The following is a 22,204-nucleotide window of genomic DNA, read 5'->3' on the forward strand; positions in this document are numbered from 1 at the left end:
TAAACCCGCTGGCCCCGGAAGAAGCGGTAACCACTCTCCGGGCTTGCTCAGGGATGGCTGTCATGAGATGGTTTGACCACAGTAAGCCTGAAAGAGCACAGCCTCTGCTCAAGCAAAGAAGCCGACACATGGAGAGATGAGAACGAGAGGGTTGCGAGGGGAGCCGTCATCCAAAGGGTCCTGCTGCGGTGGCCAAAGCGGGGACCCCAGCCCAGCCCGAGCCCCACCAGCCATGAGAGAGCCACACAGCCAAGCCCCAGAGCCATACCAGATGGCATGGATGCAAGGAGAAAACACAGATACCTGAGTCCTTTTTTAGGCAAAGTGTTCCTATCAAGGTGCGGGTCACTGTAGGAAAGTTAAAACAAACATAAGAACCTCAGAGAAGCACAGGGAAAGCAGGCCGCGTGAGGGGGGAAAGGCTAAGGACGAGCCAAGAGATCTGGAGGAAGAGACTCACTTCACCAGGGAGTGGTCCTCTGCATGCAACACATCCACAGCCACGGGAACAAAGGAGACCCAGACCTGCGCTCACACCCAGGCATCCTCCACCCCCGTCCCCAGGAGGACTGAGCCACTCGGCCCCAACTGCTCCTCCTTTTCCACGGGTTCAAAGCCAAACTCAGGAGCTGCCCTCATGTGGAAGCAAGAGCCCATGCCTTCCGCGGCAGAGAGAGATGCCAGGCCTCCCGCACCCCTAACCACTCTGGCCCAGCACCAAATGCCACTGGCGATGACTTCAAGTGAGAGAAGGGACTTGCTGGAGAGTTTCAAGAGGCCAGCAGTCTGCATATTTGGAATTCATCTGTAACAACCGAATTCCAGGTCCCTCTCAGTTTTCGAGGCTCTCATTGGGCGTAGCTAGGAGCTGAGCCCTGGGCAGAGTTGGGGCATGTTACGACTTGCTGGCTGATAAAGTCACAGTATTCGGATTTCCAAAGAGCTCGGTTTAAAGGCTTGGTCTATGAGTCTGACAAAGGCAAAGTGTTCGCTGTTAATGGGGTGAGGAGGGTTTCCATTAATTGTTTTTTCCCCTAGCATGAAACAACATCTGCTCATTATGTTTGGCCAAGCCATGGCTTCCCCACAAACTGAAGGTCAAGATCCACGTCTGAGGCCCACCCTCAGGGCATCTGGAGGCCGACAACACTCCACATATTTTTCTTACTGTTACAGAAAATGGGCACACAGAACACAACAGCCTGCGAGACACAGAGCCAAACTGCAGCAAAGGCCTTTGAGAGGGCAAAGAGCCAGCTGCGTGGGGAGCAGGGGTGTGGGAGACAAAGGTGAGGGCCGCAGAGCCGCGTGGTGGGCGGTCGGTCACTTCTGGGCTTGGAGCGGGGAGGGGAGAGAGGAGCAAGGGCAGGAAGCCGGGAAGCAGGAGCATGCCACGGGGAGGCTGAGATGCCAGTGAGAGCTTCTGCCGCCCCCTCGCCAGGTGGCAGGTTTGAGGTTCCTTCCCAAGCTGGGAGAGGAGGGGCCAGCCCCGCTCCACCTCTTCCTGGGCTTTGTGGGCAGCGGAACAGAACCTCACAGGCATGTCTGGGGGTCAGAGAGCACACCGGGGCCACGAACACAAGCGGAAGCCACAGGCCAACAGCCTCATACAAGACATCTGGCTCGACACAGGGGGGCAGAGGAAGCTAGAGGCTCGGTGGCATCCCCGGCCTACAATGTCATTACCTGTCCTGTTTCCTGGGCAGAGTACTTCTGCAGAACTTAGGGCTAGCGGCAGGGGAAGAGAGAGGGCTAGAAGGCCAGGCAGGTGGAAAACAAGAGAAGGAGCATTAGATTGGAAGGAGGGGGTGGGGTTATTATACACAACGCCTAGAACATTTTTCTCATTTCCAGCGCTGATACTGGCTTTCCTCCCCATGTGGAGCAAGTGGACATGCACCCCTGCTGCAGTGAGATTCAGAGCTTTGAGGACAATTTTGGTTTCTTGATTCCCTGTCACTCTGGCCTGCGGCCCTTCAGTAGGAGGGTGTCTGCCCGGGACACCAGTATGTGGACTCAGTGGCTTAAGGAACATCCCACCACACGCTCCGCGGCTGCAGCCGCCGCCTACTTGGACAGCACAATTACAAGGGGCAGGGAAAGAGGCAGTGGATGAACAAACAATAAAATGGACGGACTTCGAAAGCAGAATGCCCTTTCAAAAGGCTGCATGAAATCTGCCCCCAAGAGGCTTCCAGCAGCTCCATGCACTGAGAAAAACCACAGTGAAAAAGATAACAGGAAGCAGAGCCAGGCTTAATCCATCCCAAACTGGCTTCCCTCTGGAAAGACGGCAGTGATCAGAAAGAGAGAAATCTCCCAGCAAAGGTGAGTTAACACTCGGGCTTCCTGACATAATCTTTGGACTCTTGGAAGGGCGTCTTTCGGGGAGATAAAGGCAGCCAAATGCACAGCACCAACCTTTCCGACAGTGTGGTCTTCACACTGTTGGTTCTGACAAAGGGGGTCAGGGCGTCATCCTTAGAGGCGGCAATGAGGCCGGTGGAGGAGTTGTGGCTCAGCGCCCCTCCGCTGCCCAGGGAGATGTCAATGGACTCGCAACTGGTGTGGAGGCTGCTGACCGACTGGAAGCCCAGGCCGTCCTTGCTAAGGGCCGAGGAGCTGCTGGCGTTGGTGCCCCACGTGAGGCTGTTGGAGGGGCCCGAGTGGGCGGAGCTGGGGCTGGAGGCCAGGGGGGACTGGGCGCTGTCTGCGTTCTTACTGTAGAGAGGGCTGCTGCCCCCGCTGCTCAGGACGCCGCTGCCCGAGGGGGACTCTAAGTTACCTTGCTGGCTCAGGGTGGCATGAGGGTTGGAGATGACCACCGAGTTTTTCATGTTTTCGGCTGTGGCGATGGGCACTTGCTTGGTAGGCTTCCCACCAAAGAGTCTGCGAAGAGACAAAGGGTTGCACGGGTTGAACACCCAAAGCCCAGGGGCGCTGAGGAGGGCGGGTCACAGGAGCTAGTGAGAGTCCCTGGGGAGGGAGGCGCGGTCCTTCCTACGGCTCAAGGCGCTCCCCTGGGAAAGGCTGCCAACACTGCGGGCCAGGGCACTGGTGGAGCAAAGGCTCCACCTTCAAGTTCTAGGCTGCTGCTGAGACCCTGGATCTACCTGAGCCAAAGGGAGACGGGGAGTAATTTTCTACAGGCCTATCCCTTGCTGGTCCGACATCTCGCTTTCCTTTCTTTCCATAAATAGAGTAAGGCAGAAAACTGCCCTTGCCCAGGAAACATCTCAAGGGAAAAGAGCTGTCTTGATCACCTCTGTATCCAGGACCCAAGGCACAAAGCAGGCACTCCGTTTATGACAGTTCAACTCCAAAGGATTTGGTTTCTTTGATCTCTAAGCAAACATGTAGAATCAAGAACAGGAGGCTAGATCTGGAGGTGGCCTGGGCAATGTATCCTCTCAGATGTATTCTCACATGAAAGCCCAGCCTGAAAGATGTGTCTTTTAGGGCCAGAGAGCTAGTACTGTCCAGTGATACACACAAACCTTGTGGGGTTCACAAGATGTTCAACCAGACACACTGGGTGTGAACTGTGTCTCTGTGACAGACACAACAGAAATGCCATTGCATGTCATCTCCCCCACTGCTCATGACCACAAAATGTGCTGTCAGAACACAGGGAATGACACAGACAGTTCCCTCTTCCGTTGGCAGAGGGTTCTCTGGTAGGATGGAGAAACTGTCTTAAAGTCAAAGGACAGTACATACTCTAGAAATGTAACAGCTTTACTCTATCCACTAAAACTGTCATGGAACAGGTATCTCCGAAAAGAGAAGATACCACTACATACTATGATAGGCAGGTTGCCTTTCTCCCAGCTAGTCAAAGTGGTGTGAGTTTGACCTCCGACCACTCCAAACAGTTGTTACAAATCCCAACTGTTGTAAAAATAAACAAACACATAATCAACCCTCACTACAATGTCTGGTGACAAAAGAGGAACACTTTTTGCCTGGTGACAGAGAAAGAACTATCCTGTTGCAGAACCTTGGCTTTAGAGTGCTTACATACCTCCACTGTCAGGGACCTCACTACTTTATACTCCAAAGGCTCACTGGCTCCATTGCCAAGCACTTCCAATTGTTACAAAAGCAAAATCTAACCCACCGTCTTCCAACTTTTATGCCTTGCTCCTAATCCTGCTATGTGTAACTACACAGAAAAAGCCCAATCTTTCGTCTGTTAGTCCTTCAAACCATTGGAAGACAGCTATCACACTTCACCTAAGATTCCTCTTCTTCATTCTAATGCACAACGAGAGAATTCAGAACACCTTAACAATTTAGGAAAAATGTAATTGCTAGGAATGGGCTGAAAGGTGCTCAATTCACAGCCTAAGAAGTTGCATGCATTTTCAAGTATTCTATTACACTAGCCTAAGGGTCTAGTAAAATGCCTTTGTAGTTACTAAAGGAAATCTATAATACCAAAGAGCGAATATTACATATAATACTTGAGGCAAGAAGCAGAGAAAATTTTCATTTACAAGGCAACCTGTTAAAACAACAAAGAGCAGCCCAATAGGACTTTCCCCTGAAAAAATAATCATTACTGAAATTCTAATAATCAAGTCTAGACAAAGAACAGTGAACTGCTGCATTATACCTTTCATGTGGAATGCTTCTTCTGAAGGCTTTGCAAACATTCCCATTCATCCCCAAATATGTACATGTGCACATAATTTTTATTTTTTCACTGCTAAATTTTCTATCCTTGGTTTTACTCTTTCTTATGACAAGAAATTTCCTGAAAAGGTAGGATGAACTCTGCTCTATGCAGCTGCAGTTTTAAAGTGGTCCAGTGGATATTACAATGAGATACTATGGAGAGGCAAAAGTTGTATAAACTGAAAGGAAACTGTTTTTAAAAAGCGAATAATCAATTTTAATGTACAAATTTCCACCCGTTGTGGAAATGCAAGAAAATGCCTTTTTCAGGTAATCGGAAACCAAATTCTCTTTTTCAAAAACGCTTCTGCTTTGAGTTGTTTTTTCTTTCTTTCTTTTTTTTTAAAGGAAGCTAGAATTTCAGGCACTAATTTGGAATTATGCATGCAGTATAAAAAAGTATGTGGGGGATATTGGACTATTTGGGGAAAAGATCTGGCCATTATGCCACTGTCTGGCATAATGATGAGGAGTCTGAGCCACAGATTAAAAACAAAACTGTTTTCCTTGAGCTCCCCATCCAGATCTAAGCGAGTATTAGGATCTCATCTTCAATGGTAGCTAACTTTTTTTTTTTTTTTTTTTGCGCGGTACGTGGGCCTCTCACTGCCGCGGCCTCTCCCGTTGCGGAGCACAGCCTCCGGATGCGCAGGCTCAGCGGCCATGGCTCACGGGCCCAGCCGCTCCGCAGCATGTGGGATCTTCCCGGACCGGGGCACGAACCCGTGGTCCCCTGCATCGGCAGGCGGACTCTCAACCACTGCGCCACCAGGGAAGCCCAGGTAGCTAACTGTTATTGAGTACTTCCTATGGGCCAGGTGTAGCTACATAGATTAATGGACACAAGAACCTGTAGGTAGGTATCATCATCCCCATTTTACAGATGAGGAAATGGAGGCAGAAGTATTAAGAGAGGTTACATGGTAGCCAATGAAGGTGGACCTGGGATTCAAACCCAGGGTGACTGATTCCAGAGGTTTATGTTTTTCATGCCAACGTGGGAAAATAATCAGTTGACTGCAGAATTGCTGGCAGCATCCGACCAAACAGCTTTACCCAAGGACTGAAGTGGAGAAAACCAGAGGTGGCTTCAGCTAAGAAAACAGGAAGTTATTAATCCAGGATGCCACTCCACGGATGCCAGTTCCGCTCGGTGCCATCTACCCACTTACCTGCGGAGCGTGGGAGAGGCCACATCAGGGTACTTGGCCCCTGGCTGGAGAGTGGCCTGAGCCGCACTAGACACAGGCTGGGCTGCCGGGTTCACCTTCACTGAGTTACAGGAAGCCACGCTCTCGTTGTCGGATGAGATGCCTTTCTCCTTATCAGTCTGGTTGACCAGACCTGGCAGAGAGCTGCCGAGGGCTGTCTTGGAAGGCTCCCTCAGCTTGGGCACCGGCAGGCCTGCTGACTTGCTACTGATGTTGGAATCTATGCTGCTGGTGCTAGACCTGTTCCCAGCCCCATTCCGGCTGGTGGATTTACTGGGCCTTGGCAGACTCCGGTACTGTAAATTTGTCCGGGAGCTGAGAGACAGATACCCATCATCCTGATTCGGAGCCCCATCCATGCTTGTCTTCCGACCGGTGGACCGACCGACAAGTGCGGACGACTTGGGGATTTTGCCCAGTGTGGCTGACCTGCTGGTGACAGTGGCCCCACTGGCTGTGATCATGGCCAGACCAGCGGCTGAGCCGCTCTGCTTCTTGAACCCAAAGCTGTTGGCGTTGGCAGTGGGCGTCCTGGAGCTGCCGGGGAGGGGTTTCTTGGATTCATCGCCACTGCTGCGGCCAGCATCTGACGGGGAGCGCTTCACCTGGGAGGCTTTGGGAGACAGCCTTCCTTTCTCAGACACCTTTGCATCATCTGTTTTTCCTAAGAGAGAAATCAGAAAGGTTAGCCTGCAAACCAAGAAGTCAGCTCCGCCAGCTGTCTGTTTAAAATTCTCCCCTCCTCCAAAGAACGAGTTCGCTTTCTCCTGGGGGAAAGCAGTCCCCTTGGGAGACAGAGGAAAGAGCTTTTTAAAAAGATAATCGTGTCTACAACTGTCACCACGAGCCTTTTAGGAGATGTCAGTGGTTTTCCTCATTCGCGAAGCAGTCTAAATTTATCCAGAATAAAGCAAAGCCAGCCAATCGCTGATATGTCTGGGAAAGAGATCTTGTGTTTTATTGACCATTCTCCCTCTGTCCATTGAAAAGCTGTCCCTATCACTTTCAAGAGGTACCCCACCCTCCTGCAAAAACACTGCCCTTGTTTACATACATCCTTAAATCATGGACAACATCAATTCAACACACCAACAGCTCCTAACCATGTGCTCTTGAATAGCCTTCACTGGGTACGTTAGCTCTGACGCAGCACACGCTTAAACCAATTCAACATGTCTCGGCAGCTGAACCATCTTCAGAATTGAAGAGGCTCTCAGGCTTACATAGTTCCACTTGGAGAAAGGTAAGGATGTGAACCTTTCTGAAAGCTGGCTATGAGCGGAGTCGAAACCCTAAGAAGAAATACCTGTGCATTTTATGGGGATTTAAAAATATCATCAAGCCCTCGCTAGAGCGACTGCGGTTCAGGTTTTGAAAATGACAAGTGTCCACGCATGCCTCTGACTCACCCATTCCTGGGGTCTTGAGCGTGCCTGCCGGGGCAGCCGGCTTCGTCCTCGGCACGGTGATGCCCACCTGAGCTGTCATGCCTCGCCGCCACGAGCCTGTCTGAGAGATGACGGGGTTCTTCTTGCCCGACGTGCTTTTGTCGGACTCGTCAGACACATCAGAAGGATTCCGCCTCCACTTCGAGCCCGGCTCCATCTTTATGCCACTGTCTGACCCTCCGTCTGACTTCTTGACATCATCGCCGGACCACAGGGAACTCCTCTCCACCTGTGAGTGCTTCTCAGCGTCGGTCTGCGAAGGACACCCTCTGAATTAGTCTTTCTCAAACCCCAGGCTACAGAGCCCCTCACCCCAGAGCAAAACTGCCCACGCACTGGACAAGTTAAGGGAAAAATAACAGATGACTACTTTAAAATGTTTGGGCCTTTGTGGTCTGGTTATCTTGTTAGGACGCCTGATTTGTTGGGTCCAAGGAAAGTAAAGAATACGAACGCATCCTAAAAGGGAGTGAGGGAGGAGAGGAAAAAGAGCCAGAGGAAAAAGAGGGACAGAGCCCCATGGAGGAGAACCAGTGGACGGAGCTGTGACAAAAATTCAGCCACCAGCTCTGCCACTTGGCGACCAGCCTCCTCTAGCTCCGGCAGCCTGAGCTCTATCCAGCTCACGGCCTCCAAGCCCATTTCCCTTTGTTCTGCCAGCTCCCGATCATTCCACTGGCAGCCAGATCTCTGGATCTAGCACAGCGCCACAGTCTAACACACCGAGAGTGAGCGAGAGAGGGCGGCTGCTAGCTCCCCTCGAATCAGGGAGAGAGAGGGGCTGAGAGGAAGCAAAGCCTCAAAAGCCACACTTCCTCCCCACGACACCATGCTAAAAGCCAGAGGGAGCCTGCTCCCCCCACCCAGCTCCATTCATATGCCGCTGCTTGCTCCTCTTGTGGGATTTTGTGCAGACAAGGGATATAATTAGCCAGCTTTCTTTGGAAGAGGCCTGACCTGCTGGCCACGGAGCCCAGGAGGGGACAGAAGTGTGATGGTTAATCATTTGCTGCAGTTAAAAGCCATAACTTGCTAACCAGAAAGCTTTGGGGGCCTCCCTAGGGGTTGGGGCCAGTCTGAGCAGATTTCAGCAGGGAGAAGCAGTGCAGCGAATGGGGAAGGGTGGTCAGCAACACTTTAGGGCGGCTCCCCTGCGATACAGGTCTCATACTTGCTCTACTTAACTACCAAGAAATGGGCAGCATCAGCAAGGTAGGAAATCAAAATGACCCCTTGGCAAGAATCTGGCCTGATGCTTGTCACTCGAGATCAGTACCGATGGCTTCCTGCATGGAATACGCTGGCTGAGTGGGAGCAAAGATACATACAGACAAGCAGCCCAAGTTCGATCGCCTCTCGATCGTCACCACAGCCTCCCCGCCTCTCCCTCAGCCACCTCATGGGTGCCTTCAGTTGCTTGGTCCTTCCGCAAACATTTCCACGAGGTACTAGGCATAGAGAGAGGAGGAAGACAGAAACGCTCCTGGGCTGCAAGAAGCTCATCGTTCAGATGCAGCAAAGGACAGAGACAGAGGGGTCCCCACAGCAGGCACGCAATCAGGCTTGGTGAGGAAATGAGCAAATCGGTCGGTGAACACATGCTTCTCGAGCTACAGCACACTTTAACAAAACGACCTCATCTGATCCTGACCACTGTGTGGTCAAGGAGGGTAAGCAGGTAAGTAGAACTGTCTTCATCTCAGTTTTACAGGTAAGTGGAAACTCACGGTACTCACTCCATGTCCCAACGACACCAGCCCGTGTTCCTTCCTCTAAACCTTCCAGTGTATTCATTCAACCAGAATTTCCTCCATGCCCGTGATTAGCCGGGCACTATGATAGGTCTGAGGACCTGTGAGTGAGATTGGCTCCCATCCCTTCTGAAGTTTATGATCCAGTGAAAGAGGCAGGGATTGGAAATATAAGACAAATAAATGGAAAAGGACAAGGAGTCTGAGAGAGAATTACAGGCAGTGATGTAATTTAGATGATGATGATGGGGGTGGGGTAAGGGACAGTGGTCTGGTAAGGCCTTTTTGAAGAAGTGTCCTAAAGAATGAGCAGAAACTTACCGAGAGAAGAGTTTAGGGAAGAGCATGCCAGGTAGAGGGAAGAGTATGTGCAAAGGCCCTGAGGCAGAAAATATCTTGGCTTTGCAAACATTCACTCAACAAATATTTACCGGTACCGCTGTGTGCCAAGCTAGCTTTTGGCTAGTGGGAATACTACAATGAATGAGAACAAAATATCAATACAAATCATTAACCTCCTGGAGCTTATGTTCAAGTACATTCTAACACATTCTTTTACACCCTAAGAGGTACTGAAAACTTAGTACGTACCACACATCCTGGGGTACTGCATTAATTATTCCTTTAATGTTCCTATACCTTATTTTCCCTGATCAAATTATAGTGATGCTAATAGTAGAAGCAATAACAATTAAAATTTACTAAGCATTTACTATGTGCTAGGCACTGGGCTAAAGTGCTTTACATGTACCATTTAATTTACTCTTCACCAGAAACCTATGAGGAAGTTATAGTTCACAGTCTCAATTTTACATGAGAACACTGAGGCACAGAGTGGAAAAAGAAAATTGCCCAAGATCACACAGTGCAAGGATTCCAGGGAGCCTAAGTGCAGAGCCCATATTTTGGCCATCATGCTATGCTGCCTTCCTGGAGGACAAGTCCAAGGACTTGAGGATGCTGCATGTCCGGGGGCATCTAACATAACACCTACACCCAGTAGATTCTCCTTCCATCCTGGTTGGCCAGTGGTTCCCCAGCTCCAATTCTGGAGCAGTTCCAGCCTAGCCTCTGGGTGGGACCTCCAGAACTGATTCCACCCCAGTGGCAGAGAGCATGCACACATGCCTGGTCTGGGACCACAGTTGAATCCCCCTCTGGAAAGAACAATCATCCAACCATCACAGCCCCACAATGTGGTCCAGGGTGGTAGGCTTCCCAGCTGCCTCTGCCCCAGGACATTATACTGGCTGTGAGTTCACATCTCCTTAGCAAACCCCTGCTGAGCTGTGTGCCAGATCATGTGGTGGCACCAGGAGGGATTAAAAGATGAAGGACGGCCAGCCTCTCTGCTCCCAGAGCTTACAACAGGAGGGCAGGCAGGACGGCCACGTGGGATGTACAAAGCGCTGCACCCTCCCCTTGGCCGGCTGTTCCCATCTCAAGTGGTACCTCCTTTCTGTAGGTTTTCCTACTGCCCCTACCTGTAAGCCCACTTACTCATTCAGCATCCAAGAGGGAAGGCAGGGAAATAGCCACACTCAAGGAGGAAGAGGGCCTGGAAGATGGGAGAGTTCTCCCCTGAGGGCCCATGTTCCCCAGAGACTGAAGAGGGGTGGCCAGTCCTCTGAGAGCCAGAGGATGGAACCAAGGCGCTGAGGAGCGAGGTGCAGCCGTGGGGCGGGAGGTGGAGGCAAGAGCGTGGGCTTGGGGTCGGACAGACTTGAGGTCAAGTACTAGGTGCTGCAACTCCCTCCTGTGCTGTGTGTGACCCTGAAGGAAGTGGCTGAGCTTCTTTGAGATTGTTACCTTGTGCGTGAAACAGGGGTGATGACAGACAGGTGTCTCAGAGAGCTGACAGTGGGTGTGATGAGCTCAATGTGGAGGGACTCAATTTTAACAGTGGCTCTTTTGTCACCAACTGTCCCCCCTCTGAAAATCTCCGGCACTTTAGCATTTAATCTATTTCTGTCTTGCATTAAGGCGAACAGGGTACTTGTCTTTTGTGGTCTTAGGCCACAAGCCTCTAAGAAGCCAGAGACACCGCCCTCTTCAAGCCCACACCATCCCCTGCAGATTGAGATGCTACACGGGCGAGTTTGAGACCCAGTAATAACAGAAATTAGGATCAGCGTCAGCATTATCACCTGCCGCCTTTCTTACTGGGCACTGGGTGCCTCTGCACACATTATTAGCTCATCTAAACCTCTAAACTTGCACTTTTATCTGTATCTGACAGACAAGGAAAGCACAGGTGTGAAGAGGAAAGGTAACTTGCCTCAACTCAGAAGCAGCAGGGCCCAGCAGGTAGCAGAAGGGGTGCCCCACCCACAACCCAGCCAAACCCTATCCTTACATCCAGACCATCACCCAGAGAGCATCCAGAGAGCTCCAGGATTACTCAAGATCACACAGGACAGGAATCCTTGCCACAGAGTTCAGAATTTTGTTTCCTTTAGTAGCAAAAAGTAAACTCACATGGAATTACCATTTTTTCCCCTTGTATATTTTGTTAAAATTTCAAAGGCAGTGAAAATGAGGGGGATCTTGACATATGCCTTTTTTGTACCTTGGCACCTGGCATGGAACCTTCCACAGACTGAGAGAAAATGCCGAGTCACAAGGACAGGAAGAGATAGATGAAAGGGACGTGGGGAAGTGATGTTCACGTGTGAAAGTCTTCTGCCACCAACACACTGTCCTAAAAGCAAAATGCTGCAAAACGTAAGACGAAATGCTCTGACACTACAAAGAAAGGACATGAGTAACAGTCAACTTTTGGTTCCTGACACGAATGGAGGAGAGAAGTAGAGGGATAGGTAATATAGAGGACGGAAGGAAGGAAGGAAAGGGAAAAAGGAAAAGGAAATGGAAAGGAAAGGAAAGAAACGAAACGAACTGTCTGAGCAACTATTGAGAATTAGGCTGTGAGGGAATTCCCTGGAGGTCCAGTGGTTAGGACTCAGCGCTTTCAACTGCCGAGGGCTGGGGTTCAACCCCTGGTCGGGGGAACTAAGATCCCATAAGCAGAGTGGCACAGCCAGAAAAAAAGAAAAAAGAAAAAAGAAAAAACGGATTAGGCTCATTTATCTGAAAGTATGTTCAGATAAAGAATGTCCATATCGCTCTCACACTCACCCTTCAAGATAAGCCTAGTTACCGTAAAATCACGGGGAGGCAGAGGCTTGGAGAGGTTGAGCTTATCCAAGGATGCCACAGAGCTAGGAGCTCAACCCTGCCTTCAAAGGCCGTACCTTTTCCCTGACACTGCAGCCAGACTCAGCAGCTCTCCTGGAGAAAGTTGGTCAAGAGGCTGTCAGACCCCAGGCAGGGAGATGCTTTGCCCAGCACACTGAGAAGCAGTGAGCAGAGGCTGACGCTGGGTATCTGGGCACGGGTGCCCCATCAAAGACCCTCCCCGTGCTCCTCGACATCCTTGAGGAGACAGTCACTCACAGACAAAGGGGACTTCCATCCCCCAAGGATCGCTCCTCTGTTACTGGCTGCCACCTCTCTCAAGCAGCGGAACGAGGCTGTTCCTTAGGCTTCCAGACGATAGCTTCCCTGTTCCTGAGATGTCCTTCCTTTTGGCTGGTCTTCAGAGGCTTTTCAAATATGAAAACTTAGGCAGGCAACCTGTCCTCAACCTGCTTTCCCAGTGGACACACTGGGCTACTTCTTCCTGCCTTTCCGTGCCTCGCCTGGGATGCTCTGCGCTGCGCCTCTGTCCAGGGAAAGCCATATGTGATGGGAACCTGAACGAGCCCTGGGGAGGACGGCAGTGCACACCTTCCCGCTGCCTGACGCTGCTCCGAGACGAGTAATGGCCCTTAGCCTTCCTCACAGTGGTACAGGGGAGGAGGGGAGAAGGCTGCACTTTATGTGGATTCAGATACTTGGAGATGCTCCCTGGACAGGAACAAAGGGACAATACATTTATTTTATTCCAAGACCTACTTGCCTAATTTTTATTTAAATATTTTAAACTCAGGTAGTTGTAGAGCAGAAGACAACCCAATAAATAGTAACCTCTTTACAACCCTTGACGTTATCTTTCTGATCTTGGTCAAAAGACATGCTTGTGTAATATTCTTGAAGCTTTTCTGATGTGACATTTGCTAGATGAAAGCAAAGAGCTGGTCAAGGAGGAGGGGGGGCCTGACATTAACCAAATTCAAATGCATCATTTGTAAATCCCAGATGTTTACCCTGTATCAATGTGGAAAACAGATTCTAACTCCAGGTTTGTGGGAAGGGAACAAAGGCAAGGAGACTGTTCCAACAGTGTTTTGTTGGCTCAGTGAGCATTTTAGGGGCAAGCTTCTTCCTAACCTTGCAAGTAAACAAGAGAGAAACCTACTGATTTACAGATCTCTCTCTCCTCCTCTCTTAGTTCCCCAGCTCCGTATCTAAGAACTGTCTAGAAGCTTGGTTGTTGTTACCTTGAAATTAAAATGAGTCTCGGAAAACAAAAAAATTAGTGTCCACAAGGAAAGGAAAACGGTGGATATCTTTTTTTTTGGCTGTGCCCCACCACATGCAGGATCTTAGTTCCCCGACCAGGGAATGAACCTGGGCCACGGCAGTGAAAGCACCGAGTCCTAACCACTGGACCGCCAGGGAAGTCCCAGAAACTGTAGGTATTATAACATTTGGCAAGTGGTAGGGACACAGTCTGGCTGGGTGTTTCTAACTTGTGTCTAATAACTAATTAAACAGTGATCAGTTGGTGGTGTGGCTTAGGGTTTTTTTTGTTTTTTGTCTTATTAACTTTTTAAAACTTGAGGTATAACATTCATATACTGCATGTACAATCTTAAGTATATAATTGGAAGAAATTTTCTGAAATTAACGTATATATAACTACCCCTCAGATCAAGATATGGCACATTATCAGTACCCCCCAAATCTCTGGGCTGCCTTCATTTGGGTAGTTGTTTTTCCCTTAACCGCCACAACCCACCCTTGTTTGCCAATGATAATTAGAAATTCAGGCTAAAAATGAAAACTCAAGAAGTCCTAGGCAATCCCAGAGGCAACACCTAAGAGATTTCATCAGGCAGTCTGTGTTTACATCTCTGTGGTACAGAATTAATCCCACACTCTGACACATCCTTCATTTAGCCCTGTCCTCAAAGAGAAAGATACCTTTGAAAGCAAAGAGATTCCCAAAGCAGCTCCTATCTGTCCAGAGTGAGAAAGAGAGAAGAAAGGAAGCGGATGTGAAAGGAAGGGAGTGAAAGAAGGGGCTGTGTCAGCTCTGCCCTCAAAAGGTCCCTCTGGGAGACTCCGTCCCCATCAGACCTTCACATGGGTTCACCCGAGGCAGCGGGCCCCACTGGTGGGAGGGACTCATCATGAAAAGGATTCCAGTCCATATATGCCAGTGCCACCGTGGCTGAGCAGTCCTCGTGCCGATCTGTCCCAGCGTGGGGACTGGTGGTGAGGATGGCACCTCGCTTGTCCACTAGTAAAATGGGCTTATTAGAACCAACCCCTCTGACCACTAAGGGATGCTATGAGGGGAAGCAAACACACCTGCAGAAAACTGCTTTGGAAGTACTGCATCTGAAACACTAAATCAGAGAGTTTAAAGCAGGGGTTGGAAGCTCAAGTGCCTCAGGCAGGTATTTGAAGGGTGCAGCTGGTTGGCACACAGAGGCATGGGTGCCCTGTCCAAAGGCGGGGACACCTGGACATCTGTTGGTTGTGGAGAATATAGACTCAGGAAGGCAATATCTTCTGATTTTTCAAGAGAAACCAGAAGCTCACTATCATGTGAAGTGATGAACTTTAAAGAACTTGACATGCAACCCCATTTAAAAGAAGAGTGATACCGTGGGCCAAATACAATACACTGGCAGGAGGATATGGCCCACAGATCAGTTGGGACGTACTCGTCTTCCAGCCCGGGCTTCTTAACTTGGTTCCCACCCCAGCACTCTTGAGGGATTAGACAAATGCCATGGACACATGTACTCCAGACTAAGAACAGCCAGTTGAGTCCAACATCCTTTTTTTTTTTTTTTCCCCCAAATAGATGATGAAACTGAGGAACTGAGGTCTGGGAAGGAAACAGGATTTGCCAAGGCCACCACAGTGAGAGCGGTGAGTCTCCCCACTCCCGTTTAGCATACCCCGATATTGGATACCCCCCCCCCTACTCCCTGCAGGTAGAGGACAGAGTCAAGACATAAGAGCACAGGCATCAAGCAGGAGGTCGGGCCTCATCTCATGGACCTGGAGATTCTGTGCACCCCAAACAGCCCCCTTGGCCCACAAGCCCAAGGCTCTCTGGTGGCAAGGGCCTTGGGAGGGACCCTGTTCCTTACCTGGACATCCAGGCTCTTGCGCGAGGAGGCAGGCGTGTTGGCATAGGAACCAATGGAGGAGCTGGTGTTGATGTCATCCGTGCTGAGGTTGTCTATGGTGTCGCTGATCCCGCTGCTGACGGAGCTGCTGTCATCCCAGCTGCCAAGACAAACACAGCCTGAGCACCGAGACCTCACCCTGCGTCAGCTCAGCAGCGTCTGATGACACAGACAAGTGTGTACCATCCCCGAAGGCTCCGGTGTCACAAAGCCCCAGACAGAGCTCCTTTGCCTCTGATGTGACTCATCTTCAAGGGTGCCATCCATCCGTTTCGTCTGGCAGCTGGGTGAAGTGGCTGATGTGTACCTTCCCCTGGAGGGGGGGCACCTCCCTGAGCAGACGTGGCTAGACACCGACATCCTGCCTACCCCACCCTCAGCTTCATCTCGGGAACTTCAGAAAGGCCAAGGGCTACCTGCCAGGCCTAGAGCCAGCGGAGGAGCAGTGGGTTTGGGGGCTGGAGCTGAAAGTGGGGCAGAGAAAGAGACAGCAGCGGCACCCTCCCTGGGGCTCAGAGCGGGAGAAAGAACTGCTATGTGAATTCCCTGGCCTCCACTCCTGGAGCAAAAAAGCCAAGGGAAGGAAACTGCAAAAGTCAGCAAAACCCAGCAACTCCATTGGCAGTGCTAACTCTAATAATATCCCAGGATGCGTCGAAAATAGAGTCCATTTCTCAACCCTCAACTCCATCGAGACCATCGTCCCCCACCATTCAAGTCAAATCTCCAAGCAATAATTTTTCTTTTTACTTCTGCCTTGCCTCCTGCTTCCCAACACCAAGACATTCAGTCCACCCCCGGGTCCTCCCACCTCTGCTTGCAGAACCTCGCCCAGTGGGCATGGCCCTCCCCGCCCCTGCGCCCTGCGGTTCCAGCCGCTTAGCTCTGCCTAGGTGACTGCCAACAGGCCGGCTGTGCTCCGTGCTCCTCGTCTGCTCCCAGACCATCTATTCTCCCCACAGCAGCCAGAAAGATCTTTGTGAAACACAAATCAGATCTATTGCTCCACTGCTTCAAACCGTCCAGTGGCTTCTCAGGGACCCAAACTCTGTACTCTGGCCCTCAAGTCCCTGTGATCCAGCCTCCCCATCCAGTCCTGTCTTGGGCCCCCCTCCATTGCTCACCGGCTCTGGGTTTTTGTGTTCAAGGCTTTGCATTTATTGTACCTCTTCTTGGTCACCTGTCCCTTCTTCCTTCTCACTTGAAGAGTCACCTCCCCAGAAAGGCCTTCCCTGGTCCCTCTGTCTGCAGTGCCACCTCCACCCCCTTGCCGGCCAGCATCAAGCCGGTTGCATTTTCTCATTTGTCTGGTTGCAGAGTGGCAGATACTCAGCAGGTACTCAATAAATACTTGCTGATTTAAACACATGGGAGTGCGAAGTTGAGGAGGCTATAAAGTAAGCTTCCAGCATCAGTGTAACACTGCTCTACTTGATCGAGTGACAAAAGGTAAGTGTTATTGTTTTTCTATTGTACAGCTGGAGAAACTGAGGCTTAGAAAGGTAAGGCGCCTTGCACAAGGTCAGACTGTAAGAGGTGGAGCAGGACCTGGATCCAGCTGCCCCAGCTTCAGAGCCACCCTCTTTTTTTTTTTTTTTTTTTTTTTTTTTTGCGGTATGCGGGCCTCTCACTGTTGTGGCCTCTCCCGTTGCGGAGCACAGGCTCCGGACGCGCAGGCCCAGCGGCCACGGCTCACGGGCTTAGTTGCTCCGCGGCATGTGGGATCTTCCCGGACCAGGGCATGAACCCGTGTCTCCTGCATCGGCAGGCGGATTCTCAACCACTGCGCCACCAGGGAAGCCCTACCACCCTCTTTTTTTAAAAAATAAATTTATTTATTTATTTTTGGCTGCATTGGGTCTTTGTTGCTTGCTGCACGCGGGCTCTCTCTAGTTGTGGCGAGTGGGGGCTGCTCTTCACTGCCGTGTGCGGGCTTCTCATTGCGGTGGCTTCTCTTGTTGCGGAGCACAGGCTCTAGGCGTGTGGGCTTCAGTAATTGTGGCTCGCGGGCTCTAGAGCACAGGCTCAGTAGTTGTGGCTCGTGGGCTCTACGGTGCAGGCTCTGTAGTTGTGGTGCACGGGCTTAGTTGCTCCGCGGCATGTGGGATCTTCCGGGACCAGGGATCAAACCCCTGTCCCCTGCATTGGCAGGTGAATTCTTAACCACTGTGCCACCAGGGAAGTCCCAGAGCCACCCTCTTTACTGTGATGCCGGCCGGCTCTCTATTACATCAATTTTCAGTGCACACGGGCATATGACATGGCCCACTTCCCCAGGAGGAAGCCCAGGTTCGGGAGGCTAGCATATCCCAGAGCAGGGTCAGTATCTACACTCGGGGCTGTGTGATGATGAAGCATTGACTTAACCACATTACTCTACCACTCAGCCCTCCACAGTGAGCTGTGCCTCACTGAAAGGCCTGCACAGAGGCAGCCTCATGCCTCAGAAATGCCAGTGTCAGAACAATTCCACTCCTGGGTATACATCCGAAAAAATAAAAACACTAATTCGAAAAGATACATGCATCCCATCGTTCACAGCGGCATTATTTATAATTGTCAAGATAAGGAAGCAACCTAAGTGTCCATCAGCAGATGAATGGATAAAGATGTGGTATGTACATACAATGGAATATTACTCAGTCATAAAAAAGAATGAAATTTTGCAATTTGCAACAACATGGGTGGACTTAGAGGGCATTATGCTTAGTAAAATAAGTCAGACAGAAAAAGAGAAATACTATGATAGCACCTACATGTAGAATCTAAAAAAAATACAACAAACTAGGGAATATAACAGAACAGCAACAGACTCACAGAACAAAAGAGTGGTCACCAGTGGGGAGATGGAAGAAGCTAGGGGCAAGATGGGGTAGGGGATTAGAAGGTACAAACTACTATGTACGAAATATATAAGCTGCAAGGATAATATTGTGTAGTACAGGGAGTACAGCCAATATTTTATAATAACTATAAATGGAGCATAACCTTAAAAAATTGTGAATCACTATGCTGCACATCTGAAACAAATAATATTGTACATCAACTATGTCCCGAAAAAACAAACCAAAAAAACCAAACAACAAAAAAGAAATGCCATATCTGAGATTTAGAAGGCCAGGAGCTCCCCGTACTCCCCCAAGTAATCAAAAGGAAGTTTCGGTTTGTTCCACCAGCTGGGAGGATGCCTGTCTGAGCTCTGCTGATCAGGCAGGAAGACGAGGCTTAGTGGAAACCTGTTTTCAGCACCTTTCCCTTCAGCCCGCCAATTTGGCTTCCTAAAGCCCACCTGGAGGGTCCCACACACGTACAGGGGAAACACGCGAAGGTGGTTCTCAAGTAAGGAGGATAAAGGCAGGAAGTGTGAGGGCTCAGGAGGGGACTTGGGATGAATTCACAGGGACTGCAGCATCCCGCAGCTCTGGGTCTCAGCCGACTTCCCTCCTGTGATTCCACTGCTTTGGCCTGGGCTCCATCCGGTTCTGAATCCTCCTTTAAGGACTTCTCCAAATACTCTGGCCCACCCTCACAATCCCCTCCCCTCCTCTGAATTCCCAGTCTTCCACATTTGGGTTCATTCTATACACTCCTGTAGTTTTCTAGTTGTTCTCCATATGATGGTCTGTCCTACTTTCCAAGTATATGCAGGGGTCTGCTTAGTGATAGTAACAAGTGCATCCCAGATGTCAGGTATCATGCCAGGTGCCTCCGATACATCACTTATTTCTCCACTCTTCATATCACACCCGTAAGGGACCTATTATCCTCCCCAGTTGACAAATGAAGAGATCAAGGCTAAAAGAACAAGTATTTTGCCCAGTGCCGTTCAGTCCACTTTGGAATTGGGTTTAAGACGCTGAATTGTCTAATTTCAGAACATGCACTCATCATCCGATTTTTCACAACAGCCGTTGGCTGAGCACTTGCCAACATGCCAACTCTCCAGTATCTGCACGTATTCTCAGCAACGCTCCTACTCCCTCACAGGTGGCCTCGCTTCCTAATGAGGAAACTGAGGCTGTGAGAGCTGCCGTCCAAGGCTCTCTGCAGACGCATGGCAGAGATGTCAGTGAAACCCTCCCTGACCCTGAAGCCCACCTCCAGAGCGGTGCTGCCACAGCAATGCCAGCCTCACATCAGCTCCATCTCCAGGCACACAGTATGTGTTTATTAAACACCTCCTGACTGAACTCACGTACAGGAGAGACAGGTAGGGCAAGTTCTGACGCAAACGCAGCCCCAGCAGTGGATTCTGAGCCCGGCTCCCTCCCACTTCAGCCTCTGACAAGTCACAACTTCCTTGCCTCAGTTGCCTTATGGGTGACATATGGATGACACCACCTAGGCTGGCAACTGTGGAAGGCTCTGCTGGGAAAAGGGTGACATAACAGATGGGAAAGGACTCTAATCCACTCTCATGATGAAAAGAAAATCCCATGAGTCTTTAATTGCATCTGCTCTCTGGGGTTAGCAATTTAAGGTATCTAAAATGTCCTATAATCCAACGAAGAAGAAAGAGGACAGCCAGGAGACAAGTGGGACTGGAGGGGAAGAAGGAGGGAACTTAGTAACAGATGCCCATGAATCCAAGCCCCAGATTTTTTTGCTTTGAAATTGTACCCGCTCTTCCTTTGTGGCCTTTCAACACTGAGATGCTGTTGCAGAGGGGCATGTGGCACTTATCACACACATGATTCTTTCCACGTCGGTGCCCAGAGCATCATGCGGCTATGATGAGATTACAGGAAGTCCTTGAAACTGAGCTGGCCCAGAAGGGGCGAACCAATGATCTACCCCACGGAAGAGTGGAGAGGGGAAAGTAAGGAGGAGGATGAAGGAGAAGTAATACAAGGGAAGAGTCCATGCTGAACAGGAGCGGCCTTGGTGTCCCCCAGGGCTGTCTGTGTGCCAGAAACCAGAGCCGTCCCCACACTCGGAAAACCAGCCATGTCTCCCTCACTTCTGGATCTTTGGGGACATTGGAGGATCTATCTAGATATAAAATCACTTAGCTCCAACTTGTCCTTTCCCTAAAATTCAGGGTATTATAAATGGTCATGAGCCACCAAGATCAAGGTCAGTGAGTTCCAAGAAGCATCCTAAGGAAAACTAGGTCCCTAAGATGCTCTGTGATAACAATGTGGTCCCAACAAGAGAATGTGGGGTATGCTAGCCCCCTCTTAGAGATTCACCTTGTCCATGAACTTTTTCACAGTTACAAAGAGCTCTTTAACTTTGCCTAAAAGAGCACCCCCCCTCCCCACAGGAGATGCTGAGAATGACACAGCAAAGGAAGCCTAGAGCTGCCTCTGACTCACTGGCCCCTTCACCCTTACCTGCCTTAGAAGGCAGTTAGCACAGAGGCAGGGGAGCAGAGGCAAGAGGAATGACATCACATGAGCTCCTGCATCCAGTCAGACCAGAAGCCAGAAGCCACTTCTGGGAGACCAAACAGTGAGAAGTAATAAAATTCTTTTCTTTTGCTTAAAACTAGTTTGCTGGGCTTCCCTGGTGGCGCAGTGGTTGAGAATCTGCCTGCCAATGCAAGGGACACAGGTTTGAGCCCTGGTCTGGGAAGATCCCACATGCCGCGGAGCAACTAGGCCCGTGAGCCACAACTACTGAGCCTGCGCGTCTGGAGCCTGTGCTCCGCAACAAGAGAGGCCGCGACAGTGAGAGGCCCGCGCACGGCGATGAAGAGTGGCCCCCGCTCGCCGCAACTAGAGAAAGCCCTCGCGCAGAAACGAAGACCCAACACAGCCAAGGATAAATAAATAAATAAATAAATTTATATTAAAAAATATATATATATTAAAAAAAAAACCTAGTTTGCTTAGGTTTTTGTCACTCGGTATACTTGTGCTAACTAATGGGGAATTGCAATTTGTTTCTAAAACGACTCCAGACATGTGGTTGAGAGTCAGACAGGAAAAATGTGGAAAGCATGCAGAATTCATTCAGGCAGTAAGAACATTAGTTGAATCCAATCAAGTGGCAGAGGAAATTAGGTACAACCTGGGATGGGGTACAAGTCTACTGACCCAAGTCGGGCGATAAATGTTGAAAGAGGTTACAAAACATGATTATGACTCAAACTTGAAAGAAACCCAGAGGATTTGTGTTTGCAGTGCGGTGAAACAAAATTCCAGGTAACAGGCTCAAGGGACCCAGATGCACGGGAGAAAGAACTACAGTGTACTCAGCCATGGCTCCAGAACAATCATTCTGGAATATGATTGGACCATTCCTGCATCCTGCTCTTGCATCTGATTGAGAAAAACCACATGATGGTTCTGAGCCCACCGAGAGGATAAACTTCCTCCCCTCAGTTGGGAGTAAGTGACTTTAAATCCTGGGAAAGTTTCAAAAAGATGAAGAGAGATAAAGAAATAAATCCTAATATTGATACTTAAGTTTAGGGTGAAAGCTTTGTGATCACTGGGGTAATCTCTATATATTTATAATATTTTAAAAAATATACAGCATATTAGAGAATCTAAAAAGAACAGTCTTGTGATTCGAACCTAAATGAGTACTGATTTTTGATTTGAGATTTTTAAGATGAAAGATTTAAGAATTGGATTCAGACTGTAAAAAGAACCGAAGTGTTTTGGACAAACTGAAGTTATAAATGTCATAAATTATTTGTTTTGCAAGGGTTGTTTAAGTGCTTAGAAAGATTTTGCTTGTTAGGCTGCAAAAGTCTACCCCATCCAACATTTGGAGAGCATGAGGAAACCAGG

The 22,204-nt window shown here is 49.7% G+C and overlaps 1 protein-coding gene across 12 annotated transcripts in view; it reads right to left on the bottom strand.

Annotated features, from left to right (window-relative positions):
• The window catches only part of NAV2 (neuron navigator 2), a 764,629-nt gene that overhangs the window by 60,446 nt on the left and 681,979 nt on the right, over positions 1-22,204 (bottom strand). For 10 of the 12 annotated variants that reach the window (XR_010841345.1, XM_067038097.1, XM_067038101.1 and 7 more), the window contains 6 exons: positions 15,423-15,561; positions 7,301-7,592; positions 5,853-6,555; positions 2,422-2,889; positions 1,687-1,752; positions 304-348 (listed from right to left, as the gene is read on the bottom strand). Coding sequence is in view for 11 of the 12 variants with exons in the window: in XM_067038097.1 (XP_066894198.1) it covers positions 304-348; positions 1,687-1,752; positions 2,422-2,889; positions 5,853-6,555; positions 7,301-7,592; positions 15,423-15,561 (1,713 nt within the window). In the remaining variant the exon portion in view is untranslated. The remainder of the gene's footprint in view (positions 1-303; positions 349-1,686; positions 1,753-2,421; positions 2,890-5,852; positions 6,556-7,300; positions 7,593-15,422; positions 15,562-22,204) is intronic. The other 2 variants (XM_067038098.1, XM_067038099.1) reach the window with 2 other exon arrangements.

This window comes from Kogia breviceps, chromosome 7 (assembly GCF_026419965.1).
Source record: "Kogia breviceps isolate mKogBre1 chromosome 7, mKogBre1 haplotype 1, whole genome shotgun sequence".
In the NCBI taxonomy this organism is placed as follows: domain Eukaryota; kingdom Metazoa; phylum Chordata; class Mammalia; order Artiodactyla; family Physeteridae; genus Kogia; species Kogia breviceps.